General features: G+C 33.8%; 1 protein-coding gene across 1 annotated transcript in view; it reads left to right on the plus strand.

Annotated features, from left to right (window-relative positions):
* CFAP47 (cilia and flagella associated protein 47) overlaps positions 1-18,039 on the plus strand; it is a 307,856-nt gene that overhangs the window by 16,637 nt on the left and 273,180 nt on the right. The window contains exons 5-11 of the mRNA XM_053578992.1: positions 2,096-2,234; positions 4,591-4,819; positions 5,236-5,396; positions 7,019-7,146; positions 9,965-10,200; positions 14,812-15,013; positions 15,693-15,882. Coding sequence (XP_053434967.1) covers positions 2,096-2,234; positions 4,591-4,819; positions 5,236-5,396; positions 7,019-7,146; positions 9,965-10,200; positions 14,812-15,013; positions 15,693-15,882 — 1,285 coding nt within the window. The remainder of the gene's footprint in view (positions 1-2,095; positions 2,235-4,590; positions 4,820-5,235; positions 5,397-7,018; positions 7,147-9,964; positions 10,201-14,811; positions 15,014-15,692; positions 15,883-18,039) is intronic.

Raw genomic sequence — 18,039 nt, forward strand, 5'->3', positions numbered from 1 at the left:
CAGATCTATATGATACTTTGGGTATCCTTCAGTTTTCTCGAACTTACCAAGTCCAAAGCCAAAATCAGTATCTTCCCCCAATACTACTTCTTTTTCCTTTTTCATGGAAAAACCATGTATTTAGGCAAGTTAGAAACCTGGCAAAATCATCAACATCTTTCTCTTTTTTGCCTCCTACTCCCTTAGTTAATTAGTAAATCCTGTCTATCAACTTCCTAATTAAATCTATAATCCTACTTTTCTCTGCCTCATTGCCACTTTTCTACAACAGGCCATCATCTTCTCTTGCCTAGTAACTATGCCAACCTAAATTATTAACTTGCAGACACCTCTTATCTCCTTTTAGTTTATTTCCCACACATGAGCCAACGTCCTTGCTCCTATTAGCAATTTAAAAACTAAACAGACAAATAGTTCCTTGTATTTAAGTTACATAAGACTTACAACGTTGACACACTTGTTATTTTAATATACTTAGAAATCAACAGTATTCTTTTGGATTCTGGGTTGTTTCTGAATAAGCTTTTGAAATATTCACTTAAACCTCTTTTGTCAAATTATGTCTGAATAGTTACAATATAGGAAACTATTTCACTCACTCAACCTTACCTGATCTCATATAGCTATTTTTTCTGGATAATACTTATCAGTTTAAATAAGTAAATAACACTTATCTATTCAAAAGGCATATGATTTTATAGATTTTTGTTTTATGTCATGACAGAAAAAATTAACTTAAAATATTATGTCCTTAGCACTTCTACTTTAATGATTGAATTAAAAATTGTGTTACTTTGAATTTTAAAACTGTTGTCTTTTTATATCAGTACTTTTATTATGCTAATATTTTGTTCTAAGTTAAATGAATAATTTTGGAAAGTGTCATCAAATGTGATGTCAAAGTGGTGAATTGGGAATGTACAAAATTGTTTATGTTTGCAACATGCTCATTTGTGTTGATATTTTATAATGATAATAAAGAAACTAGTAATTGGCTGCTTCCATTGGTTGGACATATTTTGAGCTCAGAGATGAAGAAGAGGTTGTATCTGATCTTAAGGATCTCAGGCTTTAATATAGACACCAAATATTACTACAAATTATAAATTATAAACTATTTCTGCTTTCAAAATAGGAACTTTTGTAGTCTCCTTCTAATATGCCATTTGATTCCAGAAACCTATCCCGTTTGCCCTTACCCCGTGTGCACTGGATAAATTCATTTCTAAGAAAGTGGTAGCAGGTGTCATCCTTGTTGTCAGAAATATCCAAGTGAAAATCTTTATTAGTTCATCAGCTTTACTAGTTACTAGCTATAGTAACAAGCCACCCCCAAATATCTTAAAATAACAACTATTTTTTAATTGTCTGTGTGTATATGGATTGGCTTAAACTTACGTGATCTAGGCTCAGCTCAGCTATTTGCTTGCTCTGCCGGAGCTGTTCTGCTTCTCATTGTAGGTCTGTGGGTCCGCTGGGTTGTTCTGCTCCATATTTGCTCATTCTAGGGCCTAGGCCAAAGGGATAGCTGCTCAGTGGAAACTCCTCCAACTTCCTATGTAAGAAGTACATCTGGGTTGGAACTTACCTGCTATCAATTCCACCCATATGTTATTGGCCAAAGAAAATTACGTGATCTATCCCAAAATCAAGGGGATTGGAAAACACACTTTGTACATGATAGGGTAGGGGTATGGATGTAGAGAAGGGTAAAGAATTGGGGTCAACAATCTAATATATATACTTTTGGCAAGTCACTCAACAAAGATATTTTCTTATTTGTAAAATGGACATAATGATTACATTTATATCACAGATTCATTGTGAGGATTAAATAGGATAACATGCAAAGCTCTTAATGTAAATATCTGTACATAGTATGCAGATAGTGTTTTGTAACTATTGATGAAAGTTGAGTCCTAACACGAGGCTCACATATATTGAGTGATCTCAGAGATTAGACTTATGAGTTAAGCTGCTATTCTTGGTAAACAGGAGCCCAGCTATTCTATAATGAATGTCTGTCCCCTAATAAGAGTGTGAATGCAACATTGTAAGGGTCCGGATGTAAACCATCTGCTGTCGTTCCTCTTAGGTACATTTAATACAGAATACCAGGGCCAATTACCCATCCTCATTTCTCCAACGGAGGGCACGGTTGGACCTGAATCATCAATGGTTATTAAAGTGGATTTCTGCGCAGACCAGCCTAGAATTGTCAATGAAAAGGCGAAGTGAGTATATACCATGGTTCTTAATTCTAATATGGATCTCAGTACTTTCCTATTTCATCCTTAAGGTGTGCCTTTTACTGTATGCTAGCTTCTTTGTTCTTTCATTCAGCATTCACTCATTGAATCTATGCTATTTGCCAAGAATAGGCTCTCAGAAATGCTAAGAACTAGAGGATGGGATATGGGTACACATAATAGGATCTTCTAGTTTGGATTTCATGGAGGTGAGAGCCTGAACAAGGGAAGGGTTCTACTGAGATAGTGATATTTGAACCAATCACTTATTTCTGAGGCAAAGAGCAGGGTGCAATATAGGGGGTGTGTGGGTATGTGTATAGAGGAGGAGGGTGTGGTGATGGGAGTGAATTAAAGGAGAGATTTCAGGCTGAACAAGTAGAGACATGAAATCTTTTTTGTTTTTTTTTTTGAGACATGAAATCTTAAAGGCAAAAAAACAATATTCCATACTATGTAATCTGTGGCAATGTAGATTCAAGGAGATGAAGGTGTGGAGTGATGGAAGATGAGACCAGAAAAACAGAATGGTGCAAGGTTCAATAAAGGGCTTTGTAAGCCAGCATGTTATGTTGTATGTTTCAGTTCATTAGCAGAATATGCAACCCATATAATGTATCACTACCAAAATTTTTATGAAATTAATTTAAAATATCAAAATGTATTTTTGTGTATGAATGTGAGTGTATATTTGTGTGTGTGTTCCTACAATGTAAAATATATTTATTACTGAAGGTCATAGTTATAAATGTGTGAGAAACAAGTGTGAACTCTAATAGGAGATTATGCTTAATTGTCAAGGCTGTGAAGTCTCAGGAAGTTTTGAAGATAAGAATGTCCTGATTAGGTTGCCTTTTAGAAAGGTTATACTAGTAGCAGTGTGCAAAATAGACTAGGAAGTACAAATATGGAATGGGCAGTTTGTCTAGAAACTAAAATAGTAAAGCAAGAAAGAAATGATAAAGGCCTGAGCTAAAGTACAAATTGAGAGGACCGAGAGAAGTGTGCAGATTGGAGATAATGTTATAAAGGAAGATTTGACCAGATTTGCTGAAAATTTTTGGAATAAGGAAGGGAAATGATGGAATAGGTTCTGTTTTGACATGTTTGAATTGATTTGCTTTTCAGAATCCTGGTGGAGTTGGTTAGGCCCTATTGAATTTACTTGTCTTGAACCCCAGAAAGAAATTTGGTTGAGATTTATAGGTTGAGTTTCCCTCACCTGAAAGGCTTGGGGCCAGAAGTGTTTTGGGTTTTAGATATTTTTGAGTTTTGGAATATTTGCATTATTCTTACTGGTTCAGCATTCTTAATCTGAAAATCCAAAATACAGCATGCTCTAGTGAGCATTTCCTTTGAGTCTCATGTCAGTGCTCAAAAAGTTTTGGATTTTGAAACATTTTGGATTTGGAATTACAAATACTCAACCTCTGTTAGGTTGAAGGTCATCATGTGTAAGTGGTAGATAAAACATGGAAGCATTGATAATAACTTTGAGAAGGAGGATAGAGTCTGAAAACGTAAGAGAAAAACATGACTAGTTATGGATTTTACAAAAGATCTATATCTTAGAAGGTGAAGTAGGGCCTGACTGAATTAGAAGGAAAACCAGGAAAGTATGGTGTTAAGGAGTCTAAAAGAGGAGAAATATACAAAGAGACAATATAAACAATGCCTTATGTTCTCAGATATAGTGTGAGATAAGAACTTTGGTGATGGTTTTGAGTAGTCAGTTATTGTGGATCTAATGGGGCTAGATTGAAAAGTTTGCATTTATGCCAGAGAGGGATAAATATGGAAGAGTAGTTCTAAAAGAGAATTGAAATTAGTTTGGGAAGTGAAATTTTATGGGCAGATATACATTACAGCAAAGAAGCTGGTTTTTGCTGATATATTAATACTTTATATTTTAGCAAATTGGGATTTTATGATGGGGATGAGATGGGCTGTTGGATTGGGGAGGTATAATGAGTTAGCAAACAATTTCAGAATTTTAGACCTTGAGGGAATGGTATAACTTAACTAGTATTTATGAAACAATTAGTAACATGGATATTCCATTGAGTTCTCCCTGGGGTCAATTTGTGAGATTGTTTTGCAACATTCTCATTTTCTGTAGACAATTAATGGCACATATACCATTCCACTGTGTCAATTTAGACAGACAAAAGGACCTGATAACCTCGGAAATATATGGGGAAGGAAATGCTCTTACACTGTTGAATTTTAATGATGATGTGATTCTATAAAATTAATTTTCATCTAAATATTTAGAAGAAAAATAAAGTATATAGACTTGTGATTAAAAAAATACATATGTGCATTTTTCATTATCTTGTAGTGTGACTTTGCAAGGTCGCCCTGATATGCTCTTGACCATCAAGGGGCACGTGGTCGAGCAGATAATTGAATTATTAAGCAAGACCAGTGACAAGAAGTTGGAATGCGTAGACTTTGGTTCTGTTTTTTTTGGAACATCAAAAATTGCACATGCTCTTCTACACAATTATAGCCCAGAACCTATGAATTGGGTTGCCATAATGCAAGACGATTCCGTGGGACAAGAATTGGTAAGTAAATGGCACAACAGAGGAATATCAGATATAATTTGAAACAGATTGTGTTAAATCTACTAATAAACAATAAGTTGTTTTATTAATCAAAATATGTTTTAACATGGGAGGATAGATTTGATTTCATCTGTATTCAGTGATAACCTGAAAAAATACAGAAATTAAGTAAACATTTATAGTAACATATATCTAAAGTAAACCAGACCAATTGTGGGGATTTATGTTCTCTTCAACTTTTCAATAGTTCTCCAAATTTTATGATGTGCCTTGGTCAAATTTATGTATAAGTGTTACTTTAAAGACATATTCTTTATTTTGTAGTTCTGAAAATTTAATAGTTATTTTGTGACCTCCTCTTAAAATATTTTTTATTTATGTTTTGTCTTACTTTTATTTCTGATTTTATATTACAGGGCACGGACATTCATCAAAGAACAGACATCGCTTTAAATAATCTTACCCACGTGCGCAAAATAAAGACCATAGATAGTACATCTTTTATCTCCTGTGTTCCTAATGAAGGATCTTTACAACCTTATGAAAAATTGTTGATCACATTTTGCTTTAGTCCAAAGTAAGAAAAAATTAATTTCATTGCAGTGTTAAATATTTTAATGTGAAATATATTAACTACACTTTACTCAGATTGATTTTAATACTGTCATAGTAAAACTTGCCAGAAGGCATAAATCAGATTTTTATTATGGCTGTAGGTGTTTCTAACATGGTTAATAATATTTCCAATTATTCTAAATATGGTTCTAAATACTTCATGTTAAATTAAAAATCTTGTACAGATCTTGTACAAATGGGGTAGTGGAAATGAAAGCTTTGGATTGTGGCCTCAAAACTGATTTATGCAACCAAGACCTTGTTGTCCTTGCAGGAATAGTCAGGGACAGGCAGCATGTTTTAAATGCCTCCAAAGAGGTTGCAGCACTCCTGACAGGGCAAAAATCCTTGCTGACTGAGTATCATGAGTGTTAAACCTATAGCACCCACCTGCTGGGATCAACCACACTTCTTTGCTAAAATTCATATAGACTTTTAGCATTTAAGCCAATGTATATTTTTTTATACCTCCATGTTCTTGATTTTGATTATTTAGCTTGAAAATATTTTTGGAAATACTGTTTTAAATATATACTGGCAATTTTGGCAACACTTCGGTAGGTTGCAGTGTGTGTGAATAACTGATCCAATTGCAAGTACGCTTACCCTGGTTTGTTAAGAGGGTAATATTTAATGTACTTCTTTTTGTGGAATAGGATCACTTGGTAACATCAGTTGCCTATTTAAGCAGAATAATAAATCAAGTAATTATTCTATTTGTCCGTCTAAAAGTGCCTTATTAATGATAACTTCATACAGGAAGTTTCTTTGGTAGATCTATAAGATTCTGTTTAATGCATAATCTTTGAAATTTTGAATATTCTTTTTTTATGGTAACAACTTATTTTGAGAGTCTAGCATAGGCTTAAAAGTGTGAGTATGATTTGAAGTCTTAGTTAAGCATATTCTGAGTACACCATTTGTATTCTTATTTAATATCATACATCAGCCTTTTGTGAATGTATCTGAGTATCCACTGCTAGAAGAGCTGACTTCTAGGTAAGGAAGGCAAGGACAGCCGATGTGCAGGCCTAGGATGTAACCCATCTCTGTTTTTGGTCCTATTCCCCTTCTTTCCACACTTTCCTTCCTTTTCTCTTCTAACAAGATTTAACTGTTACAAAATCTTTTTCTGCAAATTACTTGTTATTCACTAACAAGAATGTTAGTGGCAATATGCACTTAGTACCCTGGGGGGAGACAAATATATAACAGTGGGTTTCAATTATGCCAAGGAGTAAGGATGGACAATTGTAGAGGATTAATGAGAGGTTAGAGATGAATTTGGCCTGGAAAGGAAATTCTATTCAGAGAAAGTGGTATTTGAACTATACCTTGACTACTTAGTGTATTTTAATTACTCTTCCCTTGCAAACATTGGCAGAAGCTCATTTTTCTGAAGCTTTACACTCTGTGGCCATCTTTCGGCAATTCTCTCTAGCTGTGCAGTAATTTTGGAAAATGGATCACAGCTGTATTTTTACTCTTTCATTTATCGCATAGAATTAAAGATTAGGTTGATACTCCCTTTTGAGACATAAATTATGTTACCTTTGCTATAAAAGTAACTGTGATTTTTTGCAGGCTGATAGCTGATGTTAAAAAGAAGATCAACCCTTCTCACAGGCAAGATTACGCCGTCTTTTTGAGATTTGAAACTGTCGGAAGTAAAGACAGATTTTCAAGGGACGATAATTATAAAACTACCAAAAGTAAGCGAAATTAACAGAGTAATCAAATGTATAGCATTTTAAATTGTTTAGAAGTTTAAACATCAATATTTATAGAGGGCATTTAATAAAATGTATAATTATCGAATAGAACAAAAATGCAAAAATGTTCAAGAGACGTTAAAGTGTCACCTCTGGCATGTTAAGAAATAAATCAACCGGAGAACCATTTCCATAATAATTTTCCAGGTTAGAATTTAGACGACTTTGCAATCTCAAAAGGCATTAGATACACATGATGATCTGAATTTAAGGAATGAAAATAAATCCAGGTTTCTTTTTTTATGTACATCTGGGTTTTCTCTTAGGGATTGGTATGGGAACAAAGGACCCATTCCATCTCTACCAGATATTCAACTCTTAGAATCCTTATATGGAAACAGTCAAAGAGCAAAAATCAAGAGAGCTAGTAAGTAGGGTGCAGCACCCCGTTATAAGACACCTAGAAGTGCTTATGTTTTGCAGACCACATGCCAAGATACACTATCTTTTTTACATTCTCAGATAATAATGGGTTGGTTTCCAGGAGGGAAAAAATGGCATGGGGATTAGAGTTCAGTTTACAAAAACAGATCAAAGAAAAAATAAATATTGGGCAGATTAGGCATCAAATTTAGGAAAATGAGCCATGCAAAGGAAGGATAGGACCATCCTGGATGCTTAGGCAAGTCAAGAGCCTAGAAGGTTTGTATTTCAGTATAGTGATATTGAGCAAGATTTAACTGTGTTCCTAGAACAGAAATTAATTGCTCTGTTACTACTATGGTTTGTGATAACAAGTTTGGCTGCTGATCTTAGAACATTTGTACAAAGTTTGCAGGTGAATCTGGTTTTGAATAGCTACGTATGGTGGTGCTAGATCTAATAAATTACTTTTAGGAGTATCAGTGATAATATATAAACTTTTTTTGAGTTCTAGTTACACTGCTTTCTCTGCAAAACTCTTATTTCACCCAACTAGAGCCTATAATCCATAGTTTCTATCCTCTTTCTAGTGGCAAAAACTTCATGTTTGCATCCTTGCTTATATTCAGCTTATACATACATTCAGCTTACATTCCATTGTCTTTTATTCTAATCATTCTTAAATCTCTTGGCCCATGTCCCATAGTGACTGAGTGGAAAACCCTCTAATTTAATTAATTCAACTTTTAGCTTAGGATAGGTCTGAATGTGGGAAGCTGATCATGCTGAAAAAAACCCACAAAACCTTGCTGAGACTTTTCACATTGTGTCTATAACCACTGAGCCCAAATGGATTCTTTAAGATGTTTGACATTCCTATTGCATTCTCGCATCCATTCACTTTCTCACAATCTGAGATGACTATCATACACCTTCCATTCTCTCAATCCCCGAATCCTTCCTCTTTTGTCTTCACTCTCAGCTTGTTAACACACACAGTGTCCTAGTAGACATTTCTACTAGAATATCTACTAGGCATCTCAACTTAACATGCCCCAAACAGAACTTGTCATTTCCTCAAGAGTTGCTTTGCCCCAGTCTTTCTTGTTTCAAGAAATGGTAATTCCATCATTTCAGTTGCTCAGGCCCAAAACTTTTTGTTTTTTTTGTGGTTTTTGGCCGGGGGTGGGTTTGAACCCGCCACCTCCGGCCTATGGGACCAGCGCCCTACTCCTTGAGCCACAGGTGCCGCCCAAGGTCCAAAACTTAAAGTCAGCCTTTATCATCTGTTCTCTTTCCTATCCTGCCTCCAATCTATCAGCAAATCTTATTACCATTATTTAAAAATGTATCTGAAAGATGGAGACTTTACCTCTTTTATGTTTACACAGATGGAGCTGGAACATAGTCTTCTTAGCAAAGTATCTCAAGAATGGAAGAAAAAAGTATCCAATGTACTCAGCCCAACTATGAAACCAATTTATAAACACCCACACTTCCATATGAATGCTGTAACCTAACTACAGCCCAAGATGAAGGGGAAAGAGGAGGGGGAGGGGAGGGAGAGGATGGGTAGAGGGAGGGTAATTGATGGGACCACACCTGTGGTGGATTTTACAAGGGTAGATGATAAATCTACTATTCTAAATCTACTAAGTGTAGAATATAAATGTCTTAACACAATAACTAAGAAAATGTGGTGAAGGCTATGTTAAATTGTATTTCAAATTGTATATAAAACCAGCACACTGTGCCACATAATTGCATTAATGTACACAGCTATGATTTAATAAAAAAAGATAAAAGTGTATCTGAAATAATATTATTTCTCATAATTCTTCTATTACTCCTCTCCAGCCATATTTGGTTCCTTAGGATTTTGAACATGTCAAACAAGTTCCTCTCTTACAGTACATTAGCTGTTCCCTCTGCCTGAATATACTGTTCCTAGATTTTTCACATGATTTTCTTCCAGGATCCCTTTTCTCTTTGCTCAACTGTGTTCCTATCAAAGAGACCTTTCTGGACATCTGTATATAAAATGGAATCCCTTATATCTTGTTCTAACTTTATGCTTAGTATTTATCCTGTATGAAATGCTATAGAAATATATAGTATTATTGGTTGTTTATTATCAGTGTCACTTCACTAGAATATAAAGTCCATGAGAGCAGGAACCTGGTATCTTTTATGCACTGCTGCATTCCCAAGTCCTAGAGAAGCACCTACCACAGAGAAGGTACTCAATAATTTTGTTAAATGGAAAGATTGAATGAGCTACCTATTTTTCATACAGTCTTTCAGATTATGCCACATACTGTTTGAACTAATAAGGAAATACATTCTGGATTCTCCAAACACTTTTTATATTCAACAGCTATTGTTGCTTTTATAGGTGATCGATTTAAAAAAGTGGAATTAGCACTGACAGGCTCAGGAATTCCTGTCTTATTACAATTTGAACCAGGGAAGATCCTTAATTTTTCACCTTGTATTATGGGAGAACATTCAGAGCTTGCATGTATCATAAAAAATCAGTCTAAATCTCTTCCCGTGACGTACAATTTCAAAAAATCTGCACATTTTAAAACTGATCCCGAAAAAGGAAAAATTGATGAAGGATGTATTCAGGTAAGATAATTTTTCTTTGCTTTCACATTGCACCAAACATTTTAAGGTCTGCTGAAATGCTATGCAGAGGAATACAAACAACATTTTTATGAATATTTAATAATTATGTTTCTTCTGTTCCTAATTATATGTACTTTTATATAAGTCTCCCATAGAATTCACAATTATTTGTCATCATAGCCTCCTTTGTGTTGATGTAAAGTTGATAGTGGAATATTTTTACTCTAATTGGCCTATAATGTTTTTCCAAGTTTCTATTTTCTTATTAAGCATATGCCTAGTTTTCTTAATTATTATTTGTGGTGGAATATCAAAGTCTTCAACTATTGTATTTGAGCTATATATTTTTCCCTTCACTTCTGTCACTTTCTTCACATCTTTGGGGGCTCTTTCATTAGGTACTTATATGGCTATAATTATTATGCATTCCTGATGTCTTCCTTATTGTATCTTTGTACAATGTACTTTGTTCATTTTAGCAGTTTTGTATTAATGTCTAGTTTGTATTATAATTGTGTAGGCAACTGAGCTTTCTTTTTAGTATTGTTTACATGACTTATCTTTTTGTCATCCTTTTACTTTCAACCTACTCATATCTTTGTATATAACATGTGCACCTTCTGGACAATATACAGGTTGTGTTGTTTTCTCACTCTATTAACCAACTTCATTTCCTTTAGATAAAGATGTGATATATATGAGTTTGGAGAATTAAGTTTGCAAATTCATCCTAGAAAAAGTGCTAACATATTACTACAGTCACCTTCAAAGTACTCCCCTTGGTCCTCTGGTGACCTTAGTGATATTCAGCAAGGAGGTATGTAGCACTTTTTCTAGGATGAGTTCGCAAACTGAATTGTCAGACCTTCATATGACAGTAGCTCTGATGGCCATTCCAGAAAAAGAGTTCCCAAATTGCTTTGAAGGGTGGACTAGGTGCTGGCATTGGTGCATAGCTTCTCAAGGAGAGTACCTTCAAGGTGACCTTAGTGATATTCAGCATGTGACACATATCACTTTTTCTAGGATGAGTTCGCAAACTTAATTGTCTCACTTTGTACACACACATAATTCATCCTTCAAATACAAAGGAAATTCTGTCATTTACAATAACGTGGATAAAGTTGGAGGATGTTATGCTAAGTGAAATAAGTCATGTACAGAAGGCAAAAGCTGCATGACCTCACATATATGTAGACTCTAACAAAGGTGAACTCATTGGAAGCAGAGAGTAGAATTGTGTTGGCCTGGGTGTGGAATGGTGAATGGGGAGATGTTAGTCAAAGAGTACGAAGTTTCATTTAAGGTGAATAAATTCTGGAGATCTATTGATATACAGCATAGTGACTATAGTTAATAATAATGTATAATTGAAAATTGCTAAGAAGGTAGATCATAAATGATTTCCCCACATAAACATCTAGAGATGTTATTTAGCTTGATTTAATAATTCCAAAATTATACACTTATCAAACTATCATTTTATACACTATAAATATATACAATTTTATTTGTTAATTATACCTTAATATATCTAGAGTAAAGAAATATAAATATACTAAATTTGTATTTAATATAAATGCTAATAATGTAAAAAATTACATTTGCTACTTTTCATTTTTTCTATAATTCTTGTATACTCCTTGTTCTCTATTATTCTAGTACTGCTTTATTTTGTGTTAGATATTTTGTAATATACCATTTAATTCCTTCATTATTTGTTTGACTGCATTTTTAAAATATTTAATTTTTTCAGTGGTTGCCTGGGGCTTTACATTTTAACATCATTGCTTAAGAGGATCTAGTTCAGGTCAAGCACAGTGGCTCACACATGTATTCCTAGCACCCTGGGAGACCCAAGTGGGAAGATCACTTGTCAGGAGTTTGAGACCTGAGCAAGAGTGAGACCCTATCTCTACTAAAAATAGAAAAATTAGCTGGGCGTTGTGTGAATGTCCATTGTCCTGGCTACTGGGGAAGGGGGGGAGAGCTAAGGCAGATGGATCGCTTAAACCTAGGAGTTTGAGGTTTCTGTGAGCTAGGCTGATGCCACAGAACTCTAGCCCAGGCAACAGAATGAGACTCTGTTTCAAAAAAAAATGAAAACAAAACAACAAAAAAAAAGGATCTAGTTTCAATTAATATCAACTTAATTTTTATAGTATTCAACATTCTATTTCTTGTTCCTTCTTTGTCATGATTGTCTTACAAATTATATATGTTTATTCTTTAAAAGCTCATCAACAGTTTGTAATTGTTTTGTTTTGTTTTCTTTCATTTATTCAGCAGCTATCTATTTTTTTACTTTTTAGAATAATTCTGTATGCATTGTTTTTTAAATCACATAGGAACAGTAAAGCATTGCGAACAAAAACACATTTATACTATCTTTTCTATTTACCTAAGTAGTTACCTTCACCTATGCTCTTGATTTCTTTGTCTGAATTTGCATTACTATCAAATGTTCTTTCATTTCACTCTGAACAATTATTGCCTTTAGTACTGTTCTAATGCAAATCTGCCAGTGACATATTCTCTCCTTTTATATTTATCTGCAAATGTCTTAATTTATACTTCAGTTGCTACTTGCAGAATTTTGGGTTGACAGTTTTTTTCCTTCCATTTTTGAATATGTTTTCCTGTGGCCTTATTGCCTACAATGTTTCTAACGAGAAGTTAGCTGTTCATATTTTCAGGATACTTTGTATGTGATAAATACCTTTTTTCTTGCTGTCTTCAAGACTCTCCATTCATGACTAGTTTTCAATTGTCTAACTTTTATGTTTTTAGGTGTAGATCCCTTTGATTTATGCTGCTTGGGTTTTGTTCATCTTTTCTGATATGCAGATTGATTTTTTCATCAAATTTTTTAACTTTCTTTTCATTATTTCTTCAAATATTTTTTCTGCCCTCTTCTTCCTCTTGTCTTCTTTTAAGACTCCTATCATACATAGTTACTATGCTTAATGGTTTCCCCAAAGTCTCTCAGACTTTGTTCTTTACCCTTATTTCTCTTCCTCAGTCAGAATGATTTTAAATAGTTTGTCTTTAACCTCATTGATTATTTCTTCTGCTAATTCAATCTGTTGAATCTTTTTAGTGAATTTTAAATTTCAGTTAATTTACTCTTCAACTCCAGAACATTTATTTGTATTTTTTATGATTTGTATACTTTATTTATATTGTCTATTTTGTGAGACATTGTTCATATACTTCCTTTAGTTTTTTAGACCCATTATCCTTCAGTTGTGTGAACATATTTATAATAGCTGGCTTTCCATCTTTGTCTAATAAGTTCAACATAATGGGTTTCCATTGGGATGTTTTCTGTCGACTGCATTTTTCCCATTTTTTTCCTGATTATTTGGGGGTCTTATAAATTTGTTTAACAAACTAGCATTTTAAATTATATAGTTTGGCTCACTCCAGTATTTATTGTTATTGACTTTTGTTGTTTGGTTTATTTAATGACTTCCTAAAGTGATGCTATAAAGATTGTTTTCTTTATTGTTTGTAGCCAATAAAGCATGTACTCAGTTAATTTAGTGTTTAGCTAATGATAGGCCAGAGGTTCTCTTAAATCCTTGAACCAATAAGTCTTATCGCCTATGTCAAGAACCTCCATGTAAGTATGTTGGGACATGTGTTTAATGTTCTCTCAGGTAGTTTGCAACCCTTTCTAGCCTCCAATGACTCTTTGTAAAGAGCCTCACAGTCAGCCAGAGGAGAGAGATTAGAGTTTATCTAAGTCTTCCCTGGGTATATGCGCAATTCTGCTGATGAATGAGGAACATGTCAAAGCTTTTTAAATACCATATGAATATCTTCTTCACAAGTTGATTCTCTTATTTATTCATGTATTTATGATTAGTCTCATTTTAAATTTAAGTGATAATGCCTCCTTAGCTTACTGTGATGCTTAATAATTATTGCTTATATATGTGTGAGTCTGTGTGTATGTGTGTATGTATATAAAACCCTAAGGAGACGATTGTTCACACATGTGAGCTCTGAATCATGCCAAGTAAAGACATGCCCTCATTTTCAGTTAGATGCTGGACAGAACAAATCGGTACAATTCCCTGGGGATGAGGCTCTTGGTAAACTTCAAACCCATTTTTTCTCCCTCCACTGGCTGTTAGGCTAATGGGTTGCACACCTAGCACAGTGGCAAGACTATTGTTTTTCAGGGTGACCACAAGGGTAGATTTAGGAAAATGGGTTTTTGGCAAATAAAAGTGCCAAAAAGTCTTCTATTCTTTTAGAGTTTCAGGCATTTTTCCTTATATAAACACTTCTTGGATTTTTGTTAGCCTTTAGGCAATTTCCAGATATCTAAGAAAGTTGTTTTTGACAATTTGCAACCGGTGTTCTCTTTCCTTTTGTGGAGAAGTAGATTTTTGGAGGTCCTTGGTCTGCCATTCTGAAAGTGATTTAGTTCTTTTTCATAATGAGTATTATAAAATTTGTCGATGCTGTATGTTTCTGATGTACTTTCATATCACCATTGTGAGCTAGCTTTCCTTGACATTTTATGAACTTTTAAAAAACGTTCTTTCATTGTTTCCCCTAATAATATAATATTGTTTACTTTTCCTATTCTTCTTTTAGAATGTGGTGTGCTCATTTATTCCACATCAAATTGGAGTCTTTAAAGTGAGACAAGTAATAGAGATTCTTGGGCTTGTGGCAGATGAAAATAGGCAATCTGCATCAATGAAACCATTTTATCATGTATATTTAGAATTCAACAGCATCTGCAAACCATCTATAAAAAATAATAGGATGAGAATTACTCCAGGTATGCTATTGTGTGATGCTCACTTGGTTTTGATATTGTTGTTGAAGTAGAATTATCTTAATGTACTCATTGCTTAGCTGGTTATATCAAATGTGATCTAATCCAGTGATACTCATCTTTTAAAATGCGTCAAAATCACCTAAAAGTCCTGTTAAAACATATTACTGGCCTACATCCCAGCAATAATAATTAAGCAGGTCTGCCATTCTGAGGATCACACTTTGAATAGCACTTATACAAATTTGTTGAATATTTTAATGGTTTTTATATTTTATTCTTTTTACTTTTTTGAGTCTACAATATCTACTGGTTCAACCACTACATGAATTTTCTTGTTGCTGATGTTTTATCTAATCCTCTATTATCTTTTATATGTTGAACAATACGAAATTGCCAACATCCAACTGTCTTTAACTTATAAAAAATTAATTACATGAGTAACCATACTTCGAGTTAACATGTTTTATTATTATTCATGCATTGTTATTATTTATACATGCATTATTTTGTTAAATTGTTTTGTGTAGGCCTATGTATTAAATACATTTTTGTATATTAGCTTATTTTTGTTTAAAGGTTCAACATTTAAGTTAGAATCAATTATTTAGTGTATAAATTAGTTCATGGATATTGCTTGGAAAGCTGAAATTCAAAACACCATATATAAACTTAATATTCAATTCTGTAAAAGGTACGGGACAGTTTGTAATAAAAGATTTGGAAATATACAAAGAATCTGCACCTATAGCTATGCTTCAATCAAATAAGACATCCCTTCATACTCATCAGTCAAATCAATGGTCAAGAAAAGATGAGCTGATAGCCCTACCCAATGACCGTGATGCAAGTATCCGGCCTGGAGACCATCGTAAACATTTCAGGTAGCATGCAAAATTAAAAACTTGAAAATTTGAAAGACAATCACCAACCTATGAGTGGTCTGATGAGATTCTGCTGTATAAAATTTCTTTTCCATTTTTTATTTTACTGGATGAGATGGCTGTTGAATGCCACTTACTGTATTTGCTTTTTCTATGTTCTCATCGCCTCTACAGTGTAATTGCCAACAAGTGAAAAGTATGCAAAATGCTTCTTAAAATATGCTGCTGAAAAGTATAGAAAATGGTAGAAATATTTGCCTTTGGAAATGTAACAAGCACTCAGAATAGTCATGTTGATAAAGTATGATTGAAAACTTGAATATTTCTGTGTAAAAAATATGTAATTGTGGAAAACCACTCATAATTGTCATCATCATTATTGTGATCACGATCATGATTATGATCTGTGTTTGCTTCCCTTGTGGGAACATTTCCAATAATCTTTCCCAAACTACTCTAAAACCTCCCCAATGAAGACCATAAGGGATGTTGACTTTCATAAGGGCTTATCAAATCCTGACAGAAATTCTTGCTTTACCAATGGTTATCAAGAAGTGAATCAGGCATCATGACGTTAATCTGGGCCCTAAGCCCAGGAATGGTTTTTATACATTTAAGACTGAAATACATATATTTCCTGTCTGCTTGTATGCTACAAGTAGACTGTCTAAACTTGGTAATGGTCCCATGCTTTCTGCACTTGTCTCTCTTTAGCTTTGGTGAGTCATTAAATTCACTTAATTTTGCAGCCATTTTCTTATAATGCCATTTGGTTTGTAGCACGTAATTGTTTTATTCTCTACAATAGGAAAATTCTAAGTTTGTCTATAGGCCAACTTATTCTATTTTATAAATTCAATCAACTTGTATAAGCCTTCCTTGTTTAAAATTTGAAAAGTAGCATAAAACAGGGAAACATTAAAGTCACTCAGATTCCATTCAAAATACTTACACATTATGAAAATGGAAAGAATATCTTTCCCTGTGGCTAATTGTATCCCATTACTCCCTACAGAGGTGGTCTCCGGAAATAATTATTTTTGTATCCTTTTCAACTCTTTCATAAGCTCATACAAATGTATCTATGTTGAGGTATAATGTGTTAATTTAATATTAACAAGTTGTTTCTATCGAAGCCTATATTAATTAGATGGTCTAAAAATGACTGAATTTGTTTGAATAAGGCTAAACATTTCCTATTCATCCCATGAACTCTTTCTCCTATTACTAGTAAGACAAAATTTAGTTCTATTATTTTCTGGTTAACAATTAATAACTTTAAGTAATGAGATAAATTTTATAGTGTATTTACCTGTTGTTAATTGTAGTTGTTATCTTATTTTTAATGCATTATACGTTTCCAGTTTTTGAGAAGAAAGTAAGGTAAGAATTTTTGTCTAGTTTTACTTACTGCAATATGTTCTGTGCTTAGAACAGTGTCAGGAATATAATAGACATTCAGTAATTATTTTTGAATAAATAAATGAGGAAAAATGTCTTATTTCCACAGTAATTTTTGCCTCCCATATACTTTGCATATTTTAAAAAAATCACCTACTCCAATCTGCAAAGGTTTTCCTAGATGTTTATTTAAGGAATAAACATTGCTATTAAGGATTTAGATACGTTAGCTCTTTGTCTCTTTAGGCATTCATTCCACTGCTTCTTTCCATGTCTTTCTTTTTTTCCTTGTTAGACACCTCAGGACTTTAGATATAGAAATTCTTTTTTTTTTTTTTTTTTTTTTTTGTAGAGACAGAGTCTCACTTTATGGCCCTCGGTAGAGTGCCATGGCATCACACAGCTCACAGCAACCTCCAACTCCTGGGCTTAAGCGATTCTCTTGCCTCAGCCTCCCAAGTAGCTGGGACTACAGGCGCCCGCCACAACGCCCAGCTATTTTTTTTAAATTTTTTGAGTCAAAGTCTCACTCTGTCATCCTGGGTAGGGTATCGTGGCCTCAGCTCAGTTCACAGGAACCTCAAACTCTTGAGGTTGAGCAATCCTTCTGCCTCAGCCTCCCAAGTAGCTAGGATTATGGAGATACAGGAATTATTTCTTGGTTCTAAACATGCTATGGGTAAGTGCCTCTGATCCTGAAGGGAAATTTTAATATCAACAACTATTTGAATAGCAAGGAGAAAAATTAGATTAATT

This window comes from Nycticebus coucang, chromosome X, assembly GCF_027406575.1.
Source record: "Nycticebus coucang isolate mNycCou1 chromosome X, mNycCou1.pri, whole genome shotgun sequence".
Classification (NCBI taxonomy): domain Eukaryota; kingdom Metazoa; phylum Chordata; class Mammalia; order Primates; family Lorisidae; genus Nycticebus; species Nycticebus coucang.